General features: G+C 34.9%; 2 protein-coding genes across 6 annotated transcripts; both read left to right on the forward strand.

Annotated features, from left to right (window-relative positions):
* The first annotated feature begins 1033 nt into the window (after positions 1 to 1033).
* LOC143896245 (uncharacterized) lies at positions 1034 to 20896 on the forward strand. 5 transcript variants are annotated; one of them, XM_077403953.1, is made up of 10 exons: positions 9240 to 9328; positions 11406 to 11871; positions 12405 to 12504; positions 13982 to 14102; positions 15524 to 15734; positions 16223 to 16618; positions 17135 to 17497; positions 18289 to 18561; positions 19984 to 20199; positions 20626 to 20896. In XM_077403953.1, exons 2-10 carry the CDS (start codon positions 11745 to 11747, stop codon positions 20775 to 20777), a joined length of 1959 nt encoding a protein of 652 aa, XP_077260079.1. In that variant the 5' UTR covers positions 9240 to 9328; positions 11406 to 11744; the 3' UTR covers positions 20778 to 20896. The 5 variants fall into 5 exon arrangements, with proteins under 5 accessions (XP_077260082.1, XP_077260079.1, XP_077260081.1 ...); XM_077403955.1 differs by having other exon boundaries at positions 9253 to 9328; positions 11684 to 11871; XM_077403954.1 differs by having other exon boundaries at positions 9313 to 9328; positions 11528 to 11871.
* A 530-nt stretch (positions 20897 to 21426) lies between these two features.
* LOC143896337 (uncharacterized) lies at positions 21427 to 23742 on the forward strand. The gene is made up of 5 exons (XM_077404146.1): positions 21427 to 21672; positions 21744 to 21839; positions 22120 to 22370; positions 22528 to 22774; positions 23260 to 23742. The coding sequence occupies exons 1-5, from the start codon at positions 21427 to 21429 to the stop codon at positions 23350 to 23352; spliced, it is 933 nt and encodes a 310-aa protein (XP_077260272.1). The 3' UTR covers positions 23353 to 23742.
* Positions 23743 to 24509: the final 767 nt, after the last annotated feature.

Below are 24509 nucleotides of genomic sequence, written 5' to 3' on the forward strand. Positions count from 1 at the left end.
ATTGTTTTTTTTATTTATTAAAATTTATACAACATTTTTAAACTAAAAATGAAATGTATATAGACACAAAAGTTTTATTTATACATATATGTATTTTTTTCATATTCTATTATAGACAATATTAAATTATTAGGGTTATTTATTTCTAACTCTATGGAAGATATACCACATATAAAACATTCATATTATATAGGGTCGGTTTCACCTTTTTTCGAATATTAGGAAAGTCTTCATTCCATAAAGACAGTATAAACAGTTTTATTTAGTGTACATTTCTTTGTAGATTTTATACATTTTTAAAAATAATATATATATATATATATATATATATATATTATAATATAAAATGAACGTAGTGTAATTAATAAATATTAATATTACATAATAATTGATTAATATAATTAACAGGATAATAAATTTCTTTCGCCAGTATAGAATAACAATTAAAGTAATTTAAATCGACCGTGACTGGCAATATATAACGTCTTTCCGATATGAACATTGAAAAACTGTAAGCCAACTTGGATTTTTTTTAAATATTAAAAAAAATATATATATACATATATATTACAAGACAGAAGGCATGGAAGGGATCGCCTTCTCCCTGTATTGCCTTCTCCCTTGTAATTACAAAGTACTTATAATCATTCCAACTTTCGCGTCTCGCAAAAAATATAATAATTCACGTATTATAAGAACGCGGTTTTTAATTATTTCGCGCTATTATAATAATATTGTTGAGGAAAGTTCAAAGTGAGAAGGATACTGGATACCTTTTCGCGAAAGGGTCACGAAGTTCACGATTTCCCCGATGATTAGCAGGTATCGCGATCTTTCGGGGAGATACATGTGCATGCATGTATACTCTGCTGCGCCGGGAGACCGTAAAACGGCACGGTGTAACGCTAGTGCTTCCGCATCACTTGAAACATCTTTCTTTTAACCGGGAATCGACTCTCTCCCTGGCAATGAACTTGCTCAAGGAGCGTTAGTGTGTCCGCGGCTACGACATCGGACAGTCCGTGCTCCTTCTCTCGGCTTGCTTTTCTCGCGCCTTTCGCGACTCTCCGGCTATCTCGGCTGAACAAGTCGCGATCCGTCAGGCGCACCATGCTCTTCAGATTCGGGATCTTTGTTGGCCTGAGCTCCGTGGTCACGACCATTATTTATTTCACGCCCATACCAGGTGAGTAAAAGGTCTAATACTAAGAAAAATTAAATAAATCCAAAGCAAAAACGTCCATTTTGAAGTATTGGAACATATGGAGATAAAAGCATTACAGCTGTGCCTCACTCGTGAGAGCAATCCTCTTTGTTTACCGCAAAGCATTCAGCTTTGTAGTTTGAAATGTCGAACCAGTTCAAAAGTTTATGCTGTGCGGCTATATTTGGCATATAGCTTTCGGCAATACTTCCGGAAGAAATAAAAGCGAAAAATATATAAATTACCCTTAAGAAGCAACTACTGATAATGAAACACTGTATACATTATCTTGTTTTAAAATCTTTAATAATATGCATATAAACTTATATATATATGTATATATGGATTATATTTATTTAAAAATTCATGAAGGTGTTTCAAAGCTTCACTTTGAAATATCAATCATAAAATTATAAACAATTTAATTTTTTCACATAATTTGTATTCAAAAGTTACAACTACATTTGATTTTCGCCCGGACATAAATGACCCAGATTTGCGGGTGAAGGGTTAAACTAAGGCTGCGTTCCTTTTGACGCTTTCAGTGCTGTAAACATCATTCTATCTTCGTTGCATATCGAATATCAAACGAAGATAGAGTGATATGCTTTCAGCGCTGAAAGCGTCAAAAAGAGCGCAGCCAAAATATCAGCTTCTATCGGTATTTCTCATAAGTATTAGTTTCTAAAAACAATTTTCTGTCTCTTATATATCAAAATGTACGTAAACAGATGTGATATAAGTAGTGGTATAAAAGACTACGACACAGCCATTAGTAAATAATATAATATAATACTATATTATATATATAAATAATATATATAGTAAATAATATAATGCTGATTTTAAATTTACATTTAAGCTAGTTTAAAGTGTCAACAACGTATACGACCCAGTATTCTCATATGCCGAGTCGTATAAGTTGTTGACTTTAAACTAGCTTAATTAATGTAAATTTAAAATCAGCCTATTGTACATATTTATATTGTATAAATGCATTGACATTAATTATATTAAATTGTTAAGTTATTTCTCACATGATTTACAGTGTAGAATGTTTTTGTTAAAATTGCAGAGTATACGTTCCAATTTTTTCGAAAGTTTCGAGATAGGATTTAAAAGTATACATCTCCAGGTTATTTTTTATTATTGACAAAACTATTGACTATGCTATTTGCGAAAGATTTCCAATATAGAAAGGAATATAGAAATTCTCCTCTTCCGAATCACGATATACCATTTAATATGTCCCCAAGGGTGCTTGAGATAGTAAAAAAGCGTTTTGCACGATTGGATCGAGTCTGTACAAGAGGTGAATGACCTTAATCAAAATTTACAGTTATGCACATATGTATGTACATACATGCAACTCTGTTACTAACTACCCACTGCCGAGGATGCTGATCGCTCGCGGCTACATTTCTCAGATATAATGCGAGTGATAGTGTATAGTGTATGTCAACTCGAAACATATTGTACTAACTGTCGTGTTTTCAGACATAATTTCATCAATCTTAGCATCTGATAGAAAGCAAGTAGATAGGACCTTTTTAAAATCAAGTAGAAAAAGGATTATTACTATTAACAAATAAAAGTATACAAAGATAATATAATTATTTAATAACATTTTTTTTTATCAACTGGCAGCAATTAAAGATTTTTATTTTTACTTTATACAAAATGTAAAATATTTCTATTTTGTAATGAAAAAATATCTTTGTTATGTTTTTTTTTAAATAGAGCACAATTAAATAAATGTCCGCACATTTTACACGCAGAAATCGTATATATTTTATATATAGTATTATTATTTTTATTTTTACCAGTTTTGTTAAAGTTGTTTGCCTTCACTTATATAAGAATGTAAAAGTTGTTTGCCTTATTCACTTACATACAAACGTATTTTTTAATTCTTTTGATAAAATTACCGAAAAAATATGTTGCGTACACGTTTATATGCATTTAATTAATTCTAAAAATAACTCGATTGTCTCGAACGTCAGAAAATAATTATATTATAACAAAATAAATTTAATTCTTTTTATAATTATTATATTGCATAATTATTATGTATACTTATATATATACACAATTTTCTTGATAATACAAGTACACATCGCTCTTATAAATAAATTGCAACTTTGGAAAAAATTTTATTACATTATATTATTATTATTACACATTAAATTGTTTTATTATATTTTATATTATCTTACATTATTTTATATTATTATTATTTTTATTATTATATATCTATGTTCTATTATACATATTTTGAATTATTTGTAAAACTGATAAAAAAATTATCGTTAGGATGAATGCAGTGTAAAAAAATAATATAAATAATAAAATATGTGACAAAAATTTTGTTTATTATCGTTTATTATTTCGCATTATCGCAACATTGAAAACGTGAATAATATGATAAACTTTTTCACGCGTCTAGTAATATATTGTTAAAATGTACCGACACTAAAATCGAAAGTCCTGTGTGAAAGTATGCAACAGCATGCGCGCCCACGCAATGTCGCTTTTCGATAATGGGTCACTTCCGTTTTAGAGGTGCTCGAATTTTTTTATTAATCACAATTTAACGTGTCCAAATATCAATGTCTTTTTTCGTGGCTGACTAAATATCTTTCACTTTCTCCTCTTTTATACTTTGAAAAAGTATCTGTCAAGAATTTATTTTTTGTGATTGCTCAGAGTCTTTGATAGCAAGTTTCACCGGTGTTTTGTCTTCCATCAGCAACTTTAATTGTAACTCACAAACTGATGTATTTAAAAAGCTATAAAGCTGATCGCTAACATTTTATTCGCTTGCAATTATAATATAGATATCTGTTCAATCAGGAGACAAAATCTTACTAATATTTTTTGTATATATAATTTCTTGTATAATAATTTTAAACAACTTCTTTTTAATTTTCCCTGGCCATTGTAATGGAAATTACAAATCGCGTGTAAAAATGTTCCGATTTATTCCCAGTTTCTCATCGTAATAATTTGCACACGTTTGTTAATCGAAAGGACAAATTGCATAGGAAATAATTAATATGCGTACATAGTGCAAAAATTATATTACGGATATATATATATATATATATATATATATATATATATATATCTCCGTAATATAATTTTTGCACTATGTCGACATGTATATAATCAACCAACACATCTTTTGTGTACGCATATTATATATATATATATATATGTAGGTCCGGAGGTATGTTCCGGGACTGTTTACGTTTTTTGAAATATACAGTCCTGGAATATAACGCATATATATGTAATCAGATTCAAAAAACTGTCCCGAAAAATGCCGTAGGACATCAATTTTTTCCAGGACAGTCCTGGAAACTGCCAAATGTCCCGGAATATACCGATATCAAAAATAAAAGTCCCGGAACATACTTCCAGACCTACATATATATATATATATATATATATATATATATATATATATATATATCTATTGCTTTAATTGCGCAATCAGTAAATGAGCGTATATACATTTATATACCTATACATGCATGATTTTGAATTTTCGCTGATGATCGTGATTATACCTATCACACATTTTATGATTTCGGTAAAAAAACATATGCGATTGTGCATTTGCCATTTGCAAATGTTTGACGATCAAATTGATTGTCGTGATCAGCCTTGCGTAGATATATGTTAGTAACTTGCACGTGAATCTATCTATGATCCATTCGCGCTTCCTAGAAGTTGTATTTATTAGTGAAATACGCGTACGCGAGACACTTGTTTAATAGCGTTTTTCACTGGGAGAACTAGTGCGCACTGAGTGCGCACTCGTCATGGGCAACGTGTTTCACTGGGCATTTCGGTGCGCATGAAAACGGTGCGTGCTGTTTCACTGGAAAGTCTAGTGCCGAGTTTTCGCACTTTAGTGCAAGAATTCGGCACGAGCTCTGAGAGACGGTGCCAGTTTAGTGCAATATGGCTGGGCGGGATGCACGATTAATATTTGAGCTGTTAGATTTGCTTTCATCATCATCATCATCTAGCAGTGATGAAGATAATTTTTTACAAGAAAAAAATCCGCGAAAATTCCAAAAATTGCAAACTTTCTTCAGGTAGTACATAACCTTACGGATAAGGATGTAAGCATACATATATGTACATTTTATTATCTTTATAGATTATAATTTGTATTATTATTGTATTATTATGTAAAACAATAATATGTTTTGTATAAATTAGTATCAATATTACAAATAATTATATTATTATAGTTTAAAAGTCATTTTCGCGTTACACGAACAACAGCCTACAAGATAATAGAGATGTATGCACATTCTGGATTCTATCCATCTGATCGGAGCAAAGGAGGTAGCGAACCTACCACTCCAGAATTGGATATTTTGTCATTTTCACAAATTCTTTGTAAATTATCATTGATGTCCGATAACTTTAAAACTCATGAATCATGGATCTTTCTTGGAATTTCAGTAAAGACATCAATCAATCTTTTTCGTGCATCACATATATCCTGTAATGTAATTGCAGGAATATCGTGCCTATTATATATGATATATATATAGCATGTATGTCAATAATTATTAACACTAATTTAAGAATTAGGCGAGTAAAGTATATATAAATTAAAATTATTTATAAAGATATATAAATTTTTAGGTTGCTGGTTTTCCTAATGTGATTGGTTGTGTCGATGGGACGTCGATTAAAGTTCGAACACCAGCACATAAAATAAAGTCCACTTACGTAAATAGGCACGATATTCCTGCAATTACATTACAGGGTATATGTGATGCTCGAAAAAGATTCATTGATGTCTTCACTGGGATTCCAGGAAAGATCCATGATTCCCGAGTTTTAAAGTTATCGGACATCAATGATAATTTACAAAAAATTTGTGAAGGGAAATTTCATATATTGGGAGATGCGGCATACCCTATAAGGGAATGGCTAATGATTCCCTATAGGGATTATGGAAATCTGTCCGATAAACAGAAAAAATTTAATAAGAAGTTTTGTGCAACACGATTACTGATAAAGCTTTCCATATTCAGAGCGACAAATATGCACAGAACTGCACTGAGATGTTTAGCTGGAAGCGCAAGAAATTCGCACTTTCAGTGCACTCGGACAGTGCCATCTGAACTCAACGAGTTTTCGGTGCGCACTCAGTGCTATCCAGTGAAAAACGCTATAAATTTAATAGATAGTAAAAATTATGAGAGATGCTTTACGTTGAATTAAAACAAGTGAAAGCGTCAATTATTATCACACGCGGTAAGCGTGGACTTTTATTTTGTACGAAGCTGTTTCAACAACTTATAATTCCGAGAGTCTCACCCCGAAAACTTCCTGATATATAACGAGAGTATAGAAAATATATTGTCACCTAATATAAATATTGAAATAAACATAATGCAGGAAGTGTGAAAATATTAATTTGCAACGAAGAAAAATATGATCGATGTATTCACATTGCTTTGCATTTTCATAAAATCATTAAGGTAAATGTATCAATGCTTGGACAATCAGTGGACATGTACCTATGCCTTAAATAAGTATAACGCGAATTAACGTTTGGATACTATAACTAAAGTTTCAAGAAATACAAGAAAAATGTATTTTTATATCTTTGATCTTAATTCGCGTTATACTTATTTAAGGACTAAAATGATAAAGGTGTCCAGATAGGTACGTGTCCATTGACTATCCAGGCATTGGTACATTTACCTTAAGAAGATACAGGGTGGAAAAGCGTTATTCATTTAAATAAAGCCTTTCTCTCTTTCTTACAGCTTATTTTACAGCATTTTCAATCGTATATGCGTACGCCAAAATTATTAACCTCCTTCCTAACATTCAGATAAATAGAATCTTGATTACCCAGTGACTCACATAGAGATCAATATCGGCAACTGCTGAATGCAGAACGCGAAATGTTATCGAGCAAAACATTTTTATGCAAAAGAGATTTTCACTCGAGAGTACTACTTAATATATCAATTAAAGAAAAAGAAACTTTGTTAAGAGAGAAGAGATTTTTTATTAGCAATATGGAAACAGATGTGTTTTTTACTTTCCTAAGTGACAAATAATGTTTTTAGTTTTACTACGATGACTTCGGTAAATTCGCGACTAAACAGTTTCACTTTGAGTATAATGTTCGAGCGACAGCGAGTTACAGTTAAGTTAGATCGGATGATTGCATTACCAGCAACTCTCCCTGATGCAACTTTATAAGCAGACGAAGACGGAAACGTAATGGAATTAAAGGAGAGCTACTAAATAACAGAAAGATATAATGTCGAATTATTATTTGAGACAACTGGAAACACGGTTCTTACCTAATACAAAGTTAGGAAGCAATATATTTGCTCAGAATGACGTGAATGACAACCGCTTTTTAAGTACCGATTAGATAACGTAATGTGTACGGATCTAAGTGTGTAATGTAACTTTGTTATCCAATATGTATTAGATAATAACACGTAAGAGAAATGTAGGAATCTTACATTTCGCGATATGTTTGCTTGAGTTATAATTTTATGGTATATACTACCAATCATCGAAGTTTAAAAAATTTTTATTCATGTAACATTCTGCGTATCAATTTGCGGATGAAATACTCGGACAAAAAAAATGCTCTAATAGACATATCGATCTCGAAGTCTAATAATCGTACCGTGGCTTCACACAGCTCTTTCCTTCGTGTACTATCTTTGACATGTTTGCGCAGAAAAAATGCTCGGACTGTTGTGTCATGACGACAGGAAACGCAACGGTTTTCTTTAGTGCTTTGTACGTATCGGTAATACATTTCCGCGGAGAAAAATGCAAACCCATGTCGTTTTCAGCAATTTCCATTTTATTTATTTCTAAACTTAAATCGATCATTCTAATTAACTCTACACAAATCCACGCCATTCATCATTTAATTCTTTTGCATGCTATATCTCTAATTTTATTTTAACTTAAAAGAAAATTTTGTTTAAAAAAAATTGCTATTAGATTTAAGAAGAAAGTAATCTTGTTTGAAAAATTTTTGAAATTTGATAGAAAAGAGAAATTTAGAAAAAGTAGGCGTTATATCATAATTCAAATTTTATTACAATTTTTATGTTATTTCTTTTTTCTCACTTTTTTCCTTTCTTTCATCCTTTCTTTTTTTCTCTACTGCACAATTTTAAATATTAATTGTATATCTTAAAAAAGCGCATAGGGAGAATTATATTTATATATTATATATGTTTTGTACATTATATATATATTATATATAAACATATATATATATATATGTTTTGTACTACGCTAACGAATTTGGATAGTATCTCTCGATATGCCAACGTCTCGTTGTATTGACCGAGAAATACTTCGCGGCACGGATAATTAAATTCATCGACTTTACACCTTCATCTTCAATCTATGGATTTATCATGCAGGTACATTATTCCAAATATCTGATTATCTTTCTCTCTAGAAAGTTTTGCTCGAGCAAGCCGACGATGTCGCAATCTCAGTGAATGGCCGAAGAAAACGCGAGCTTAGACGTATCCTGCTACAGCGAAACGTCACTTGTTTTCCATCACATATAGTAGCGACTGTTTCTATCCATCCATAAGTAAAAGTGGAATCGACTGGGCATTAGCGAAAGCGAAATCTATGCGCCGTCTGGACCAACTCGAAGGAGAAAGGTCGGGAGATGAAAGTATTCGCGCGGCCGGCTGAGGGAGATGGAACCCGGGGGTCTGATTGCCCGAGGATGGTAGGGGCCCGCGATCAGAGGGGCCCGCCGGCGAACTTTCACTGACGTTACAGAGTCTCTGACACATATATCGGGCATACAGGTCGTCTCATGTTCAACACACGCGAGGTGTTGGCGCAATCGCGCGGGGATGCGCATAAAATGCTGGTTGGGTACATAAAAAACGATCATGATCTTTGGTCCTCGAGGACGACCACCGGGATGGGCTAGAGAGGGAAAACGATGACGTCACCATTTGCACGACCGCAGCAACGAAATTGGGCCTCCTCGTCAGTTGACTACCGGGTGCGCGACGGTACCGGCGACGTCGTCGGTCGTTACACGGCGGGTTCACGTGCCGATAACCGACAGTGGTGTAGTAATTTATGAGAATCCAGCCATCATTTCGTCCCGATCATAATCATCTTTAGGCATCTTTAGGACGTCGTTTCATTAGCGATCTAAATTCGCTTTTCGATTTTATTAGTTGTTGACAGATAAATTATCCGGGTGTTAAAAATATTGTCGTTTCAATACTTTTCTTTCAAGCCCATCATGATATATTTTTATACTATATAATAAAAATCAATTTCAAACTGAGATGAAATAATATACGACAGATATATCAATTTAATAGCAAAATATAAAATAAAAGACTTCGCGTTGTTACTTATCACGTATATACTTCAATAGCTTCAGATCGATCTCGATTAATTTATCATCCGCATCAATGTACGCAGCCCCAGCGGTTCTTTGCAACAACATAATAACAAGAAATTTGTATTCGAATGGAAAAAGTCTTGATACAATCAACTTTTTTGTAACCGCTTTTGCGTAACGAAATATTCTTTTATTGTCGACGACGCGATTGTTCGATGCGACTGAATCCATAAAACATAATGCAGGCAACGTCGTAATTCGAAAAGGCAGTCTCATATTTCCCATGTAGCGAACGCTGCTCGTAAAGTCATCGTAAATACTTTTACCGCGACTTTTGTCAGTGTTATTTCTTTTGACCGTTGTTCTTCTTGCGGGTCCGGTTTATTCGCTTTAGACGATTTTACGCGAGTAAGCGAAGCCCAAACTAATCCTTACTTAGACGTACTATCGATCATAAGGCAACAAGGAAGCGAAGAGAAACGATAGAAACGGCGAAAGGGAGCGGGAGAGAAACGTCAGTTCTGGCAACGAATTTCGGAGTCTCGGTGTTCCTATCAGTCTTCGACGAGAAGCGCGACTGTGCCCGCGGTTTTGTTACATCGGTCCCCCACGTAAATGTCCGCAGTGGTGCAGTGACATAAAGATCTATATTCTTCCCCATATACGTCTTCTTTTTACGTTTTTTTTTTCGCGTTAAGGGAATCGAATTATTTTCGTCGTATTTTTCTTGCGTTTTTTTCTGTCGCGTCTAGGTTTAGGGATACGATGCTTGATTGATAATTGCCCGCGTATTGCATTAACTACGGGATACATCGGCATGAATAGATTATCGATTGACGCAAACATGACTTTGCGTTTCACAATGGAAGGCTGATGTCCAAAAATAGAATAAATCAATTAAGACGTAGTAATGCAATATATTGATAGATAAACGAAATTGCACACAGGATATAATTTAGATTTAAAACACCGATAAGATTTCCTATATTTGTATCAATAGTTGATTCAAACTTTATAAAAAAAGTTACGCCAGTCGCAATTTACATTGAAATTATTCATATAGAATTTCGATAACATATCACCTTATAATTGGGAGACAAACTCTATGCGTTTGTATTATACAATTCGCTTCCGTGCTGCAAAAAGATTCCTGTAGTGAAATTCATGCAGTGTGACTAACGTTTTCGGTCAAGAGAATTCTCGAATGCGTGATTCCGTGCGTCACGCGTGACCGGATTACTATACACGTTATATGAATATTACACAATATATTAGATTAGTCCACGTAATAAGCCTTTACGTGATAATGATCATCTAATGGAGGACAAAAAATGATTATAAGGCAATAGCACAAACGTTCTTGACCTTACTTTACTATTCCGTTGATTTTCATCCATAAGACTCACTTTATTCAGGAATATAGCGATATTTAAGTTTAAGGAAATAATTACAACTCATTGCATTTATAATTATAAAAATCTGTTGAAAAATCTTTGAACAACCTATCAACTTTGCAATTATAATTAAATGAAGAACTTGTTAATTTTCAGAAGCACTGTAGTTAAAGCGTGACAAATAGCGTCCGATAAATCCAATACGTGATTAATCATCGTTAATCATATTACTCTTCAAAATTGATTCCGACGATTCGTTCACAGTTGCCTCACGAACAAGTTGATCGATGAACGGCTTGTTTCAAAGACGGGAGCTTGAAAGAGTCTGCCTAACGAGGCAAGCAACGACTCAACTTTCGGTCTCGTCTCGTACAAATGGCTACTCTTTTCTTTTCAGAGTCGGTTTTCTCCACCGGGCGCCTCCATTTTTATTACCCTTGACACCGATATTTGGTTCAAAGCCTTTCAGCAGAAAACTCAATCTAATGGAAACAAAAAATGATTCTCGCTTATTGACAGAAATTTACGATATCTCGACAATTGGTCATTAAATACACACACCTCGCTGCTTAATATAGCCCCCACGGTTTTCGACAATTTAATCGACACATGTATACTTTGTGAAAATTAATCGTTCACCTAAATTGCATCCGAAGTCCGTCGATCTCTTTAAAGCTCTCACGAGAAATAAATGTCGTCACCTCTTGTTATCGTCGCATAACAACGTTGGTAGGCGATGTATTCCCCTAAATCTGGTCACCATCATGTGGCGACACCGACTACGTACATTCTACGATGTCTCGTGGTTGTCACTATGATCTTCGCTGCGGCCACATTTTTGCATATTAACAATTACAGGCCCAGTAAGTTGAAACAATTAGTTTATAAAAGTTAAAGTGCGCGCGGGCATACGCAGGCTTCATATAAGTCCTCTGTCCTATAATCCCTAAATTTCCCTCATTAAAACGGTACGTTTTAGAATATATGTTTAATAACGTTAATTGATGTACGAAGTACTTGAAAATACAGGAAGACTTATAAGTAGTTATAATCTGTTAAAAACGATTTAATGCTTTCTAACGAAGTCTAGAGCTCTGTTATACAATAACGATAAATAATGATGACCATAATGATAATGTGCAAAGTGTATTTTTGTTCTTCCTAATGCGCGCAGCATCCGATGTGTGTACCTACCATGTGCGCGCATCATTAACTTTTCTTTACTATACGCACTTTACGTGGCACTTTCTATGTGATTTGAACTTTCATCTCTTATACCAATTGGCGGTTTGGATTTTCTTTTGCGGTTGACGGGGGCAAGGAAAACTGCTTTCTTCGCTTCGAGGATAAAAATGTGCTTTCTTTCTCTTTGACTCTTTCTATTTTTCTTTTCCAGAACAAACATTTCTCTCCTGTGACAGACCGTGTCACCACTTGGATTGGCCTATGATCTGCCGGGTGAAACTCACGTTAGAAGTCTTCCAAACGCTCAGCAAGTAAGCCAGAAAATCACTTAGCTGCGCCTTAAATCCGTTTTGTAAAGATCTAGTATCTACATACTCGTGACACTCAATAAACTTCGTTATACGTAAAAAAATATCAAAAGCCATAATACTCATCCTGTTTTTACGCGGACTGTCAAATGGGGCTGAGTATCGCACTAACATAGGTGATCAGCGTTTTGATAATCTAATAAATAATCAGCAAGCGTCGAATTATGATATTTTTACGTGTCTTTATATTTTCATTTTCCTTTTATATTTCTTTTACAATTTTTCGAAGAATTCTTCAAATTAAAGTAGATATTTAAATGTTGTGTATATGGAAAATAAAGAAAGCAATAAATAAATCGAGCCAGAAGGGTTTAGGGAAGAATATATATCATAAAGGTTTCGCGAAGAGAATTAGATATTTAAATGTTAGTTACTTATATTTTGTAATGGATTTGCATAGTAATATATTTCAGCCAGTTGTGTATAAATTTAATATGTGTATTATGAAAAATATAAGAAAATTAGATAAGAATGTATTACATGAAAGTTGAGTTGCTAAGTATTGCGCAAAAAATAAACGCGAAAATTGCGTTTATCTTCTACTTTGTAAAATATCTATATTATAATTGTATCTATTTTATATCAAGGTAACAACTTTGAAGTTAAGTCATGAATACATTAACTTGTGTATCCTTTATGGAAAATTCACTTATTCGAACATTTCAAACAAAAAGATACACTCGAATGGGAAAGTATCTCTATATGTATCTAATAAAACACGTCTTAGATCGTAATTGCCTCATGCAAGGCAATTATATTTTTCTTTACGTGCGCTATTATTACAGAATTCCTTTTTTGCGATTGCAGCATATTGTAGCAATTGTAGCGATTTTTCTATAACTGTGTGTTACGTTAACCGTGCAACGATTATGGCAGCATATATATAGTGCCGCATGGGCGGTTTCGGACTCGTCGGGGCGTAATAAGCTCTTACGCAATTTCTAAGCGTTAACCGGTGTAATGCGGAAAACTCTCGCGATCAATCGTGCGATGTGTCGTCGAAACTGACAAGCAAAACGAATATCGCACTAGGCACAGGAAATTAAATAAACGGTGCAAGTATTTGATACACTGAATAATACAGTCCGCTATCTTTCATCTTTCATAAATCGTACGAATAGTTCATTCATATCAACCGTCTTCAATTAAGATGTTGTATAATCATCCGGTATTATTTTTCTTGCAAAAATTGCATTTATATGCAATAACTTATCTTCGCGTGATGTGAAAGTATTTTTAGAAGGTCACCGGCAAATCTGTATAAGGCAAGTAAATGAGGAATTTCACGAAAAGTTTCTCGAAAAGTTTCTCGTGCAAAACTTAACAAAGTTACAGTACGACGATTTGATTTCTTCCAGTAGGTGTACGTACTTGCTTTAAAGTTGCTATAGAGATTGCGATTTTACGACGTTCCTTACAGATCATGCGGTGACTGTCTATTGAATCAGACGGCATGCTTGGCTAACCATTGCATTTCCGCGGATGGACAGAGACGGGGTGTACTTACGGCCAATCGTCAAATGCCAGGACCCAGTATTCAGGTATGACCTCGATGTTCAACCAGCGATCAATAGTCCGGGTGCATCACACTTACCGCCGGGAATTCAATGAAGTTCAGTGCAAGAGCACAATTTGTTTACGATATCGCACGGTTCTTTTCTACACTCTCCCTTTCTATTTAATTAGAGCTTATACCTACACCATAATGATTTATTCTCAAATACAAAAACTGATAAATAATTGGACATACTTGATACACAGTTATTATATTTTAAAGCTTCAGTAGATACGCATTGAGAATTTTCCGTGTCATTTTGCAATTTTATTGTCTAAGAAGCGGGAGCAATCATAGAACGAGTTTAGCTGTCAAGTAAATAACAATTCAGTTATATATTTAGTTTGATTATTATTAAACTGAATCCGGAATTAGGTATTAACTGAATTTGTGATTAATTGAATATTGAATTTTACTTTGGGACTCGAGAGATTAAATTGATGAGCACAGATATGCAATTGATCGGTAATGTACGATTAATTCCATGATACAAATGTGTTCTCGTTGCTATGTGGTTGCTATAATTTTAGAAAAATTGCATATGTAGAATCGAATGTGTTCTGTTTCACGCGGCTTCGCCAACATCAATACGCTTTCATATGCAATTACTTAAGTAATCCGCAATTGCAATGAAAATGGAGGTTCTATCTCGTGTTAAAATTAAATGCCGCGTGATGATTGAGACACGTACTCAATATACACACTCTTGGTAATTAATTACGCTCCTTCAATATATAGGAATAATCTCGCGCACGTGCCTCGTTTAACTGAGTGAACACTTTGAAGTGAAGCAAAATTTGCTAGGCATCCGATTGGTCTTCCTTGGCCGCAAACATTCCGAAGCTTTAGAAATGTTGATTGAAGCTAAGTGCCTTTTCTCACTTCGCGGAATCAAGTGCTAATTACCCATTTTTAACAGCCTCTCTTAAATCTGTTATGTCATTTTTGTTTGGTATTCTTTATAATACATCTTTTGAAACGTTTATTTCTATTTCTAACAGAGAAAGAGAAGAAAGTTTCATCGGACATGTTACTTAAACCTGATACTTGAAATTGAAAGTATTTAAGGGGAGAACTAAATCAGATGCTATTTAATACAAATTAAAATGTTAAAATTTTAATTTTTTATATTTAAAACTATATGAAATCAAAATTAAATAAAACTTTTCTAAAGATATAAATATTGAATATTTGTTTTATCGTTTCTTTGTATTTTAATGTATTTATATGTGTAACAATGATATATCAAATGAAACAAGAACGCAAATGAAACAAGAACAATATATATTAAAGTCAGTTATTAATATAGTGGCCTTGTTCGTAAGCACAAACTAACGTCTCAGTAAACATTTCTAATGATCGCGCCTGATTAGTTGCGAACTTTCACACATGTTTACGATTTTACAGGTTTGTGAAAACGATATCCTAGTGGTGGATGTGATAAATCGTCTTCCTGGCAAAGCAGCAGCGGTACATTGGCGTGGACAAACGCAAATGGAGATGCCTTACATGGATGGCGCACCATTGGTCACGCAATGTCCGATACCAAGTTACACCACTTTCCAATACAAATTTCGCGCTTCCACACCGGGCACACATCTCTGGCATGCACATGCAGGTAGGTAATTGTTATTTGCGCTGAACATTTCGTGGATCGCAATAAAAAACATTTACAAAACTCACATATTTAATTGAAATTTATATCTATACTTGGCAAATATTGCCATCGATTTAATTAATCAAATTAATTAATGTATTTTAATTTATTAATAAGAATTTATTTATAAAATTATATTTCTTTAATTTTAATTATCTATAAAATTATTTTATACATATATATTTCATCTATCATTTATAAAATTATTTATAGAATTTAAAATTGAGGATATATATATGCATATTTTATTTTTAAATTGTTTTATATTAGATGTCAATAGATTTAATTGTTCACGATGTTGACTTTATATTATCGATTTACTTTTGATTATATTAATCATTAATTATGATTTTTCAACGCAACGAATTATACAATATATATGACCAGCATACAAATTGTTTGATTCATTTTTCGAGAAACAAACAAACAAACAAACAAAAACTTTTCAGGAGCCGACATCACGAACGGCATTATCGGATCGTTGATCGTGAGACAGGCGGACCTTCGGGAACCCCATCGTGCCCTTTACGACATCGACGATCCTAATCACGTAGTTCTGGTGACCCAGTGGCAACATTCGCCGGAAGTATCGTTTAATCAGGGTCATTCGAAACCGGCAATTCTTTTAATCAATGGACGAGGTCGGCAGCCCAGCGGACCCGCGACTCCTCTGAGCACATTCACGGTTATTCCAGGACGACGTCACAGATTTCGCGTCGCTAATGCCGGAGGTGCCGGTGCATGCCCGGTGACGCTTTCCGTCGACGTCCATCCGCTTTTCCTGATCGCGCTCGACGGACATCCTATAGAGTCGCGACACGTCACTTCGATTACTCTGGCCAAAGGTTGGAGTCCTGTTAATTTTTCCCTCGGAATTCAATCGGATCTCTATAAGCTAAGCACGGTGCAGACATATCGATTTTACGTTTAACGATCTTCCGATATCGTCGAGAGAAAAAATTGAATACATTTGATCGAAATATCTCCGATTTACATTCTGCAAACTTTTTTAAGAGTTAGAAGTTGATTGCGTAAAGCGATTAGACCCAAGAACGGCAAACGGTGAAAACATCTTGCGCAAGTCTCACAAGTTGGCTTGATATTAAGTAACAGTCGATGACATTTATTTTCTTAAACGCTTCCGCTTTCGGGTACACTGAGTTTCAAGTGGCACGCCGCGCAACTTTTACCTTTTAAGGATTTTTAAGCGAGTTAGAATTCAATATCGCAAACGTAAGATCGATGGCCCCCCAGCTCTGTCATTGTTCACACAAAGCGAGATTTCATTTCCCGATTCCTCATCCTCATCCGATTTTCATCGAGTACGCCGAGACTTGAGCAGTCTTCAATATTCGTTAAAGGTGAAAGGGCGGACTTTGTCCTCAAAGCGAGCAAACGCATCGGTTCCTACTGGATAAATGTTCATACAACGAAGGAATGTGGAACGAGCGCGATAAATGGCGCGGCGATACTCAACTATAAAGGTAATTCGGAAAATCCTGCAGCAATGGCGGAAGTTATCGATCAACGCGATATCCACGAGATAGGATCGGACCGGCTGGCCGTGACGACGAATCCCGCCGAGAAATGCGGCGATCGAGAGAATTTGTGCTCCATGGACATTCAAAATATCCGCAAAATGCCGCAGATACTGACTAATCTCAAGACGGATGTGACACTGCACTTGCCGATTAACTACAAGATGCAAGCGACGGAACTGATAGGTGCGTAACTAACGTAAAAAGAAACTAATGGAAGCGCCTGATGGGAGTGAAAGTGCCAATTAAGACTGGGATATAATTGCACGGGGCATTAATTAACGCGGGCAGACTTAACCCATACAAATTCTTCCAACTAAGTTTCACCACTATTTTTTATTCACCGCATTATATTCAAATCCGGGTTATAAACATTTTGCTGCTACTCTACATAAAGCGTATATCCCGATTAGAAAGCACTTTCACCACTTTTATTTTTTTTTTTACAATCACAAAACTTCTTTCCGATTAACTTTTTAATGAATTAAGTTAAGAGTTTATCTTTTCCCTTAAGATGATTAACGCAAAAAACTTAACTACAATATTATTAAAAATTAAAACAAAGTTACATTTAAAAAATATAAAGACAAAAATTTTACTCTTAAATTTCAACTAATTTGATTGCAAAAAAAATTTTACGTGATTTTATTGTAACTCATCAAAATATTGAATGTAGAAGATGCTGTATTGATTTCTCATCAAATTTTCGACATGAAAAACTCTCTAAATTCACTTAGAAATATCTAGTTGCTAATGAGGCACCGATAATGGGACGGGTCTACATTTTCATCAATCACTTTTTATACACGCGGAGAAGAAATTTCCGGACGCTCGCATCGCAACGCACATCGAGAAAACAGTGCGTAATTAAATAGATATTAAGAGAGCCGCAGGATAGTTTCGAATCGAGGGAGCGACGCGCAATTAAGCTCAATTATCTAATCGCAACTCAATCAAAAATCTTTCCTCCTGTCCAGGTAACGGCGGGACGGAGACGCGAGTGTTGAACGTGGACAACGCCACTTTCACGTTTCCGTCGTCACCGCTATTGACCCAAGGTGGGGATGTGTCCCCGGGGATGATGTGCACTAACCGCGACGGCAACGAGGACGATCTCAATGAGGGCAATGAGACCGTATCGCGACGACGGTGCCGTCCGGTCGGTGATATTGGCGCGGGCGCATGCGAATGCGTGCACGTGCGTCACGTGCCGCTCGGGGCCACCGTCGAGATTATTCTCTTGGACCAGGGTAATTAGTCGCATTTAAACGTGATCAAAACGTAAATGCGACTCGCGATGACGCGTGTACGTTCGTCTCGTGTACGTTCGTGATTAATTTGAGTTTTCCACGTTTTTGTCTACAATCCTTTTCTCTTCCGTTCTCATCCGACGTCCAGATGTCTGTTTTATTTCATATGTTTAGAAAGTCTAAGAAAAGATGGCAAAGATAGATTTTTCATCCGTAATTTTACGAGGCCCAAGATTTCTTCATTTTTCTTTCTCTGTAATTTTATCGATATTATACGGAATGATTTAATAACTGAGCTGAGTTATAGCATTTTGAAGTCAAAAAAGAAAAAAGTAGTAAAGGAAGATTTTTCACTGTTTAGTATGAGATCTATATATTTTTCGAATAGTGTACTGATGTAAGATGCAACTGCATTTATATATATAAAAAAAAATAGAATCATATACTTTCTTAAGCATAAATATTATAGATTCATTTCATTATACTGCATATACCAATCAAAGATTATATACTAAAACATATTTCTAATGATCAATATTTCAATGGACACTTTATGATTAAGAAACAATTTTTAAATTATCGTATATATTTGTTAATCATCGTATGTATTAAGATGTTGCACTTCAGAATCTTGCATAAAAGTCAAGATAAAGCAGATAATATGAAACACATGACAAGGTTACTGCAAAAACTCATTATATGAAGGAGTATACGGTCTTCTGTCTAATATTATATGCGACGTAGCTTATTAAGCTTATTACACAGTCCCCGATGCTTGGGGATAATCTCACAGAGCGAAGCGGCACGTGAGAGACTCTGAGAGAACATTGTGCATAATAGAATTTATCGCTTGACCCCAATGTCCGCGTTTCGTGCCGCGAAAGTTCAAGCTATTGATTTGGAGATTACCATAATCATAAATCACTTCTCGTGAGGGAGGTGTATATTATTTCGCCTCAAGAATAATATTTGACGCGTCAGCGCGATTCTTCCAATACGATTGCGACAGCCGAAAGAAATCCCGCGACTTCTGATAATAGCACGTGGAACGATTGGTCTCCTTCGTAAAGCTTCGCAATTACATGGTCGAAACTAATTGTAGCAGTCGACCATGGGTTCGTGATATTTCTCGTCAAATTATATTTTCATTGACCATTTGCCTAACGATTTCCTACATGACGTGATTATTTTTTACTACATTTTCTATTAGACCTATTCATACTACGGACAAAATTCTTGTTATATAATTCAGTGTATATTCAGAATCATAATGTATAATTTAGTATCATAAAATAATAATATTGAATATTATTAGAATAATTCTCTAGCTAAAGTCACGAATAGCGGTAATTTGATAATAATTTTTCGCCACAAAAAATTCTATTAAAGAACGGACGTTAATTCAACATCATTTTGCCACAGGTGGTCTGGATGATCTAGTTTATCACCTACACGGCTATAGTTTTTACATGGTGGGAGCCAGGAAATTTGGGCGAAGTATGTCACTGCAAGAGGTGAAAAAACTCGATGAGAGGGGGCAGCTATTCTCGCGGAATCTCGATTGCGCGTTATCCAAGGATACTGTCATCGTGCCCAAGTTCGGTGCCGTAGCGCTGCGGTTTAAAGCCGATAATCCAGGTAAATCCTCTCTTCGCTAATCGAACTGACATAAATACTTAATATATAGGCTTCTATTCTAACGGCTTTAATGGTTAATTTAGTAATTTTCTTCGACAAATTTTGGAGATAAAAATTTTATCATCAAAATAGGCTATATATGATATATCAGCAATTCATAATTTATTAGCGATCAGATAAAGAATTTTTTGCGAATTAAATTTCAAGATGTATAATAAATAAGAAAACTTTCGATTTTAAATTTTAGTTTAATCGTTAGATATCCAATATTAAAATTGTTCTATAAATTTTTTCGAGAAAAATCGATCTTTAACTTGTCGAACGTTTTGGCTCTAATTTTTAATGTCAAAATATGAGACATAATGTATAATAGCGACGCGGTGTATTAACTCTATGAGGCTGTAATACTGTTATTTGATTTCGCAGGTTATTGGATGTTGCGGGATGAGCATGCGACCGATTGGACACGTGGTTTAGATGTTATCCTGCAAGTCGGAGAACCTAGCGACATGGTGACCGCGCCACAAGACTTTCCTAAATGTGGATCCTTTGTTGGACCTGATTACTTCCTCATATAGACTGTTTAAACGTTAAATTGTATATAATTGTATATAATGATAGCCGGACAAGAACCTACAGTCGCTTTTAGATAAATTTTACAAATTTTTATGAATAAATATCCATTTACGTTCGCTAATCGCTTGAAAACTCTTTCACCCCTTTTTCTCGAAAATTCTCATATCATTATAATTATTTCCTCGGCAAAATTTTAATTGAACTTTTTTGCAACTCTTCCGTTTTCAACTTCAAGCAACTTAATATTAATAAAAAAAATTCTAATTACAATTTTGCCATTAACAAGTCGTTCCAGGAAATTCGCAGTTTGTTGGGACAGACGTGGCGCGACTTCGTAATTTTCAACTTTTAACAACTAAGCTTTAAGCAACGTTCGTATCGTCGTAAAGCAATCGTATCTCAGAACCTAGCGAGCGGAATTAGCGCGCGACTTCTACCGCGAATATACCGTTTACGCTACAATGTTTCCGCCGCTGTCACTCGTTCTTTTTTCTCGAACAAAGGATAGGCTCGCTTTCGCGGTTCATCTCGGCGTGCACGTCAGACACGTTTCGATGTAACCGGCTGTATAACCGCCATAACCGCGATTCGTTCTTTCGCCGGTGACGGATAATTCCGAGGTCAGGCTGACGCGTAGCCTCGTTAGCAGTAATGTCCTGCTTGAGCGCGCTGCACACGCAGATAGGGACCCTGCTTTCCGTGCCCCAGGAGATTTTGTTTCTGCGACACAGGGTTTTCCGCGAATACGCGAAAATCGCGGTCGGGCCGGACTTTATCCACACCCTGCCGTCCTTCCTAATTCTGACAGCCGCGGTACTTGTCCTCTGGAAGAATCCCCCGTCCTCCACGCGGCTCATGGGCCTCGTAGGCGAGACATTCATTTATAAAGGGTTTCAGGTACAAAAGTCTCTGCGATCTTCCGTGTTGGCTAATGCCCTTCCGTGCGTTATACACGTGCGTTTTTCAAGGTGTCAGTCAGCTGGCTCGCGGTTAACGCGCTTCTATGGCTATGGCTGATCCTCCAGAGGATACTCTATTGCAGCGTCTGGCATTATTGGAGTTACGTAAGTGAACTCGTTATTATATTCTTGCCGTAACTAACAAAGGCATTGCTTTCGTAACGCTTGAATTGCCCGCTTTTATGAAAGAGAAGATAAGCGCCCGTATACGCTAAAAAAAAGGGCATAATTGAACTCTTTCCAAAGAAGAAAATATTAAAAATATTTTATGGAACAAGAGAACTTTAGTCTAATTATTATAATTAGTATAACTAATTATTATAAGAATAAACTAATGATTAAGCGTTAAATTTTATAGTTAATTTTACAATTTACATCGACGTAGGAGTCTGAACATCGAGATATTTCGTATCCCTGGTGGCAACAAGTCTGGTCCTCGTACTATCCTGTACCTATACAGCCGCCGGTGATGTCGGCCAGTTTTATTAGTTGGATTGTCGCGATGTCGATCGCGATAATCGCTCTGGGATGCGCAAACTCTACAGATCGCTTGGAAACTGTCATTAAAGAAACCTTATCTAAATTTGGGAATACGTTTGCGGTAGTCAAGTCTTACGTGGAATGTTCACAGGACGAGTTAGTATCGCGATTCGTGTTTTAATTGTTTCTCTTCGCGCGTTAGCTTGTTAGTTCGTTGCAAGAGAAGCAAAATAAAGCGAGAAAAATAGTGTTACGTATAATAATGACAATTTATAAAATAAAACGTCCTTTGAGCAAACATTTTCGCTCTCAGAGCGGAAGAGACGCTCGTAACCACTGAAGCGAACGCGGCGATGGACGACGGCGAAATCACCTCAGTTTGTGAACGCGGTCGCTCCGAAACGTCGAATGATGCAAACAACGCGGCGCGCGGGGATGTACATCCGATCTCCTACGGAACAAATTGGATGCCACAGCCAAATTTCTCAGCGTTCAAAGAAGCGCATCGCAAAATATCAATGAAATCCCTTCACACAGTGACAGGCGCAAATGACGTTCAGGTAACAACGAGACAAAGAAAGAAAGAGAAAGAGAGCTTTTTTCTGTGTTTAATTAATGTCAGATTAATGTTTAATTAATATTGCAACGATCTCTACGCTCACCTTTAATTTTTTCAATAAACGGTAACACGTTTATATACCGATAACATTTTTAATTGTTTAATATTTGTGCCCCAAAAGAATTCATAAAATTTTATACAAAAATAATTTATATTTGTAACTTGTAACATGTAAAATCAAGACTTTATTTTAAAAGAAATTGATATAGGCTGAGCGATTACATTGTTTAAGGCTTTGAAGTTATACCATTTTAGAGCAAGACACTTTTCAAAAACTTTGCTAGAATTTTGAAGAAAATCTTAATTGCGCTAAAGAAATGCTGATGCGATACAACTGCAACAATTCGTTAGAATTTCGAAAGAAATTTTAATTGTGTTGGACAAATGCTGATGCGATATGACCGTAACACGGGTTGTTGCTTTCAGGATTTTGACAAATTAGCAAAGCAATTGCGACACCGACGCGGCTGTCAGACCGTGATACCGAGCAATTCCAGCGAGCAATCGAGCGAATGTTGAAGGGACTTGTCAATGTTCATTGAACGATCGTCATCAAAGAGGTCTTCCGTTGAGCAATGCTCATGATGGGAAAAAGTTTTCTCGAAGGCGGCGCGTCAACTTTGCAGATGACACGTAATTTGCATAAACGATGAGACGGCGTTTATATATACCGATAAGAGATTTTTAGTTATCTAATATTTATATTTGACAAAAATTTATAAAACTTTTTACAGAAATATTTTATACATGTAATATGTAAAATCTAGATTTTATTTTTGAGATTGAACAATAGTCGAACGACCATTAAAGAAGTGCAATAGTTACGTAAAACTAATGTGCGTAACGTTACGTAAGGTCATGTGCTATCTCATATCAATTATATCAATAGAATGTATGTATATAAAACTTTTATAAATAAATATTTAAACTTTTAACATTTGGTCCAAATTTCTCTAATACCTGAATATCTTCTTCTCAAATCTACGAATTTATAATAAATTGTAATATACACCAATCAAGAACTAAACTGAATTTTTGTCCCAGTGATGATTATGTTGATAATCTATCAATAAGCGACATAAATGTTTTTATTTTAGTAACAATGTTAGGATCTCCAATAAAAATATTACTCTATTCACCGCTATGTCTGTTTAGAATGAACAAAATTGCTTTGTATATTATTCTGTTTATATTTTATTATACAAACAGTTCTAAATATTAAAATTTTACATGCAATTTTATTACATTTCCATAATATTTTTTCAAGTAAATAACAACACGGAGAGAATTTTTCGTTATATTTTACCCTTAAATTCACTACGAACTTTTGGGACAACTTGGCAACCAAGGAATTTTTAAAATATACAAAAGACAATTTTACAAACGTGATAAAAATTACAAAGCAGATTGGTAAATTTTGAAAAATTATTGAAATTTCCTAGATATATTTTAGTAAAATTAATCAAACATATTTTATATTTTAATGTAATGGTATTAATATTTTTTATTATGGTAGATATTAATAGCTCGCGTAAAATTCTTGGTGGTACATGTTGTCCCACAACTACCATTATTTCAGGGTAAATTTTAAGAGAAAATTCTCTCCGTGAAGATATGCCTAAATGTTCGATTAATTTTGATTAATTAAAAGATATAATAAAAAAAGTACTGTGAAA

Source organism: Temnothorax americanus, unplaced genomic scaffold, assembly GCF_048541705.1.
Source record: "Temnothorax americanus isolate GAGA-0224 unplaced genomic scaffold, ASM4854170v1 Scaffold18, whole genome shotgun sequence".
NCBI lineage: Eukaryota > Metazoa > Arthropoda > Insecta > Hymenoptera > Formicidae > Temnothorax > Temnothorax americanus.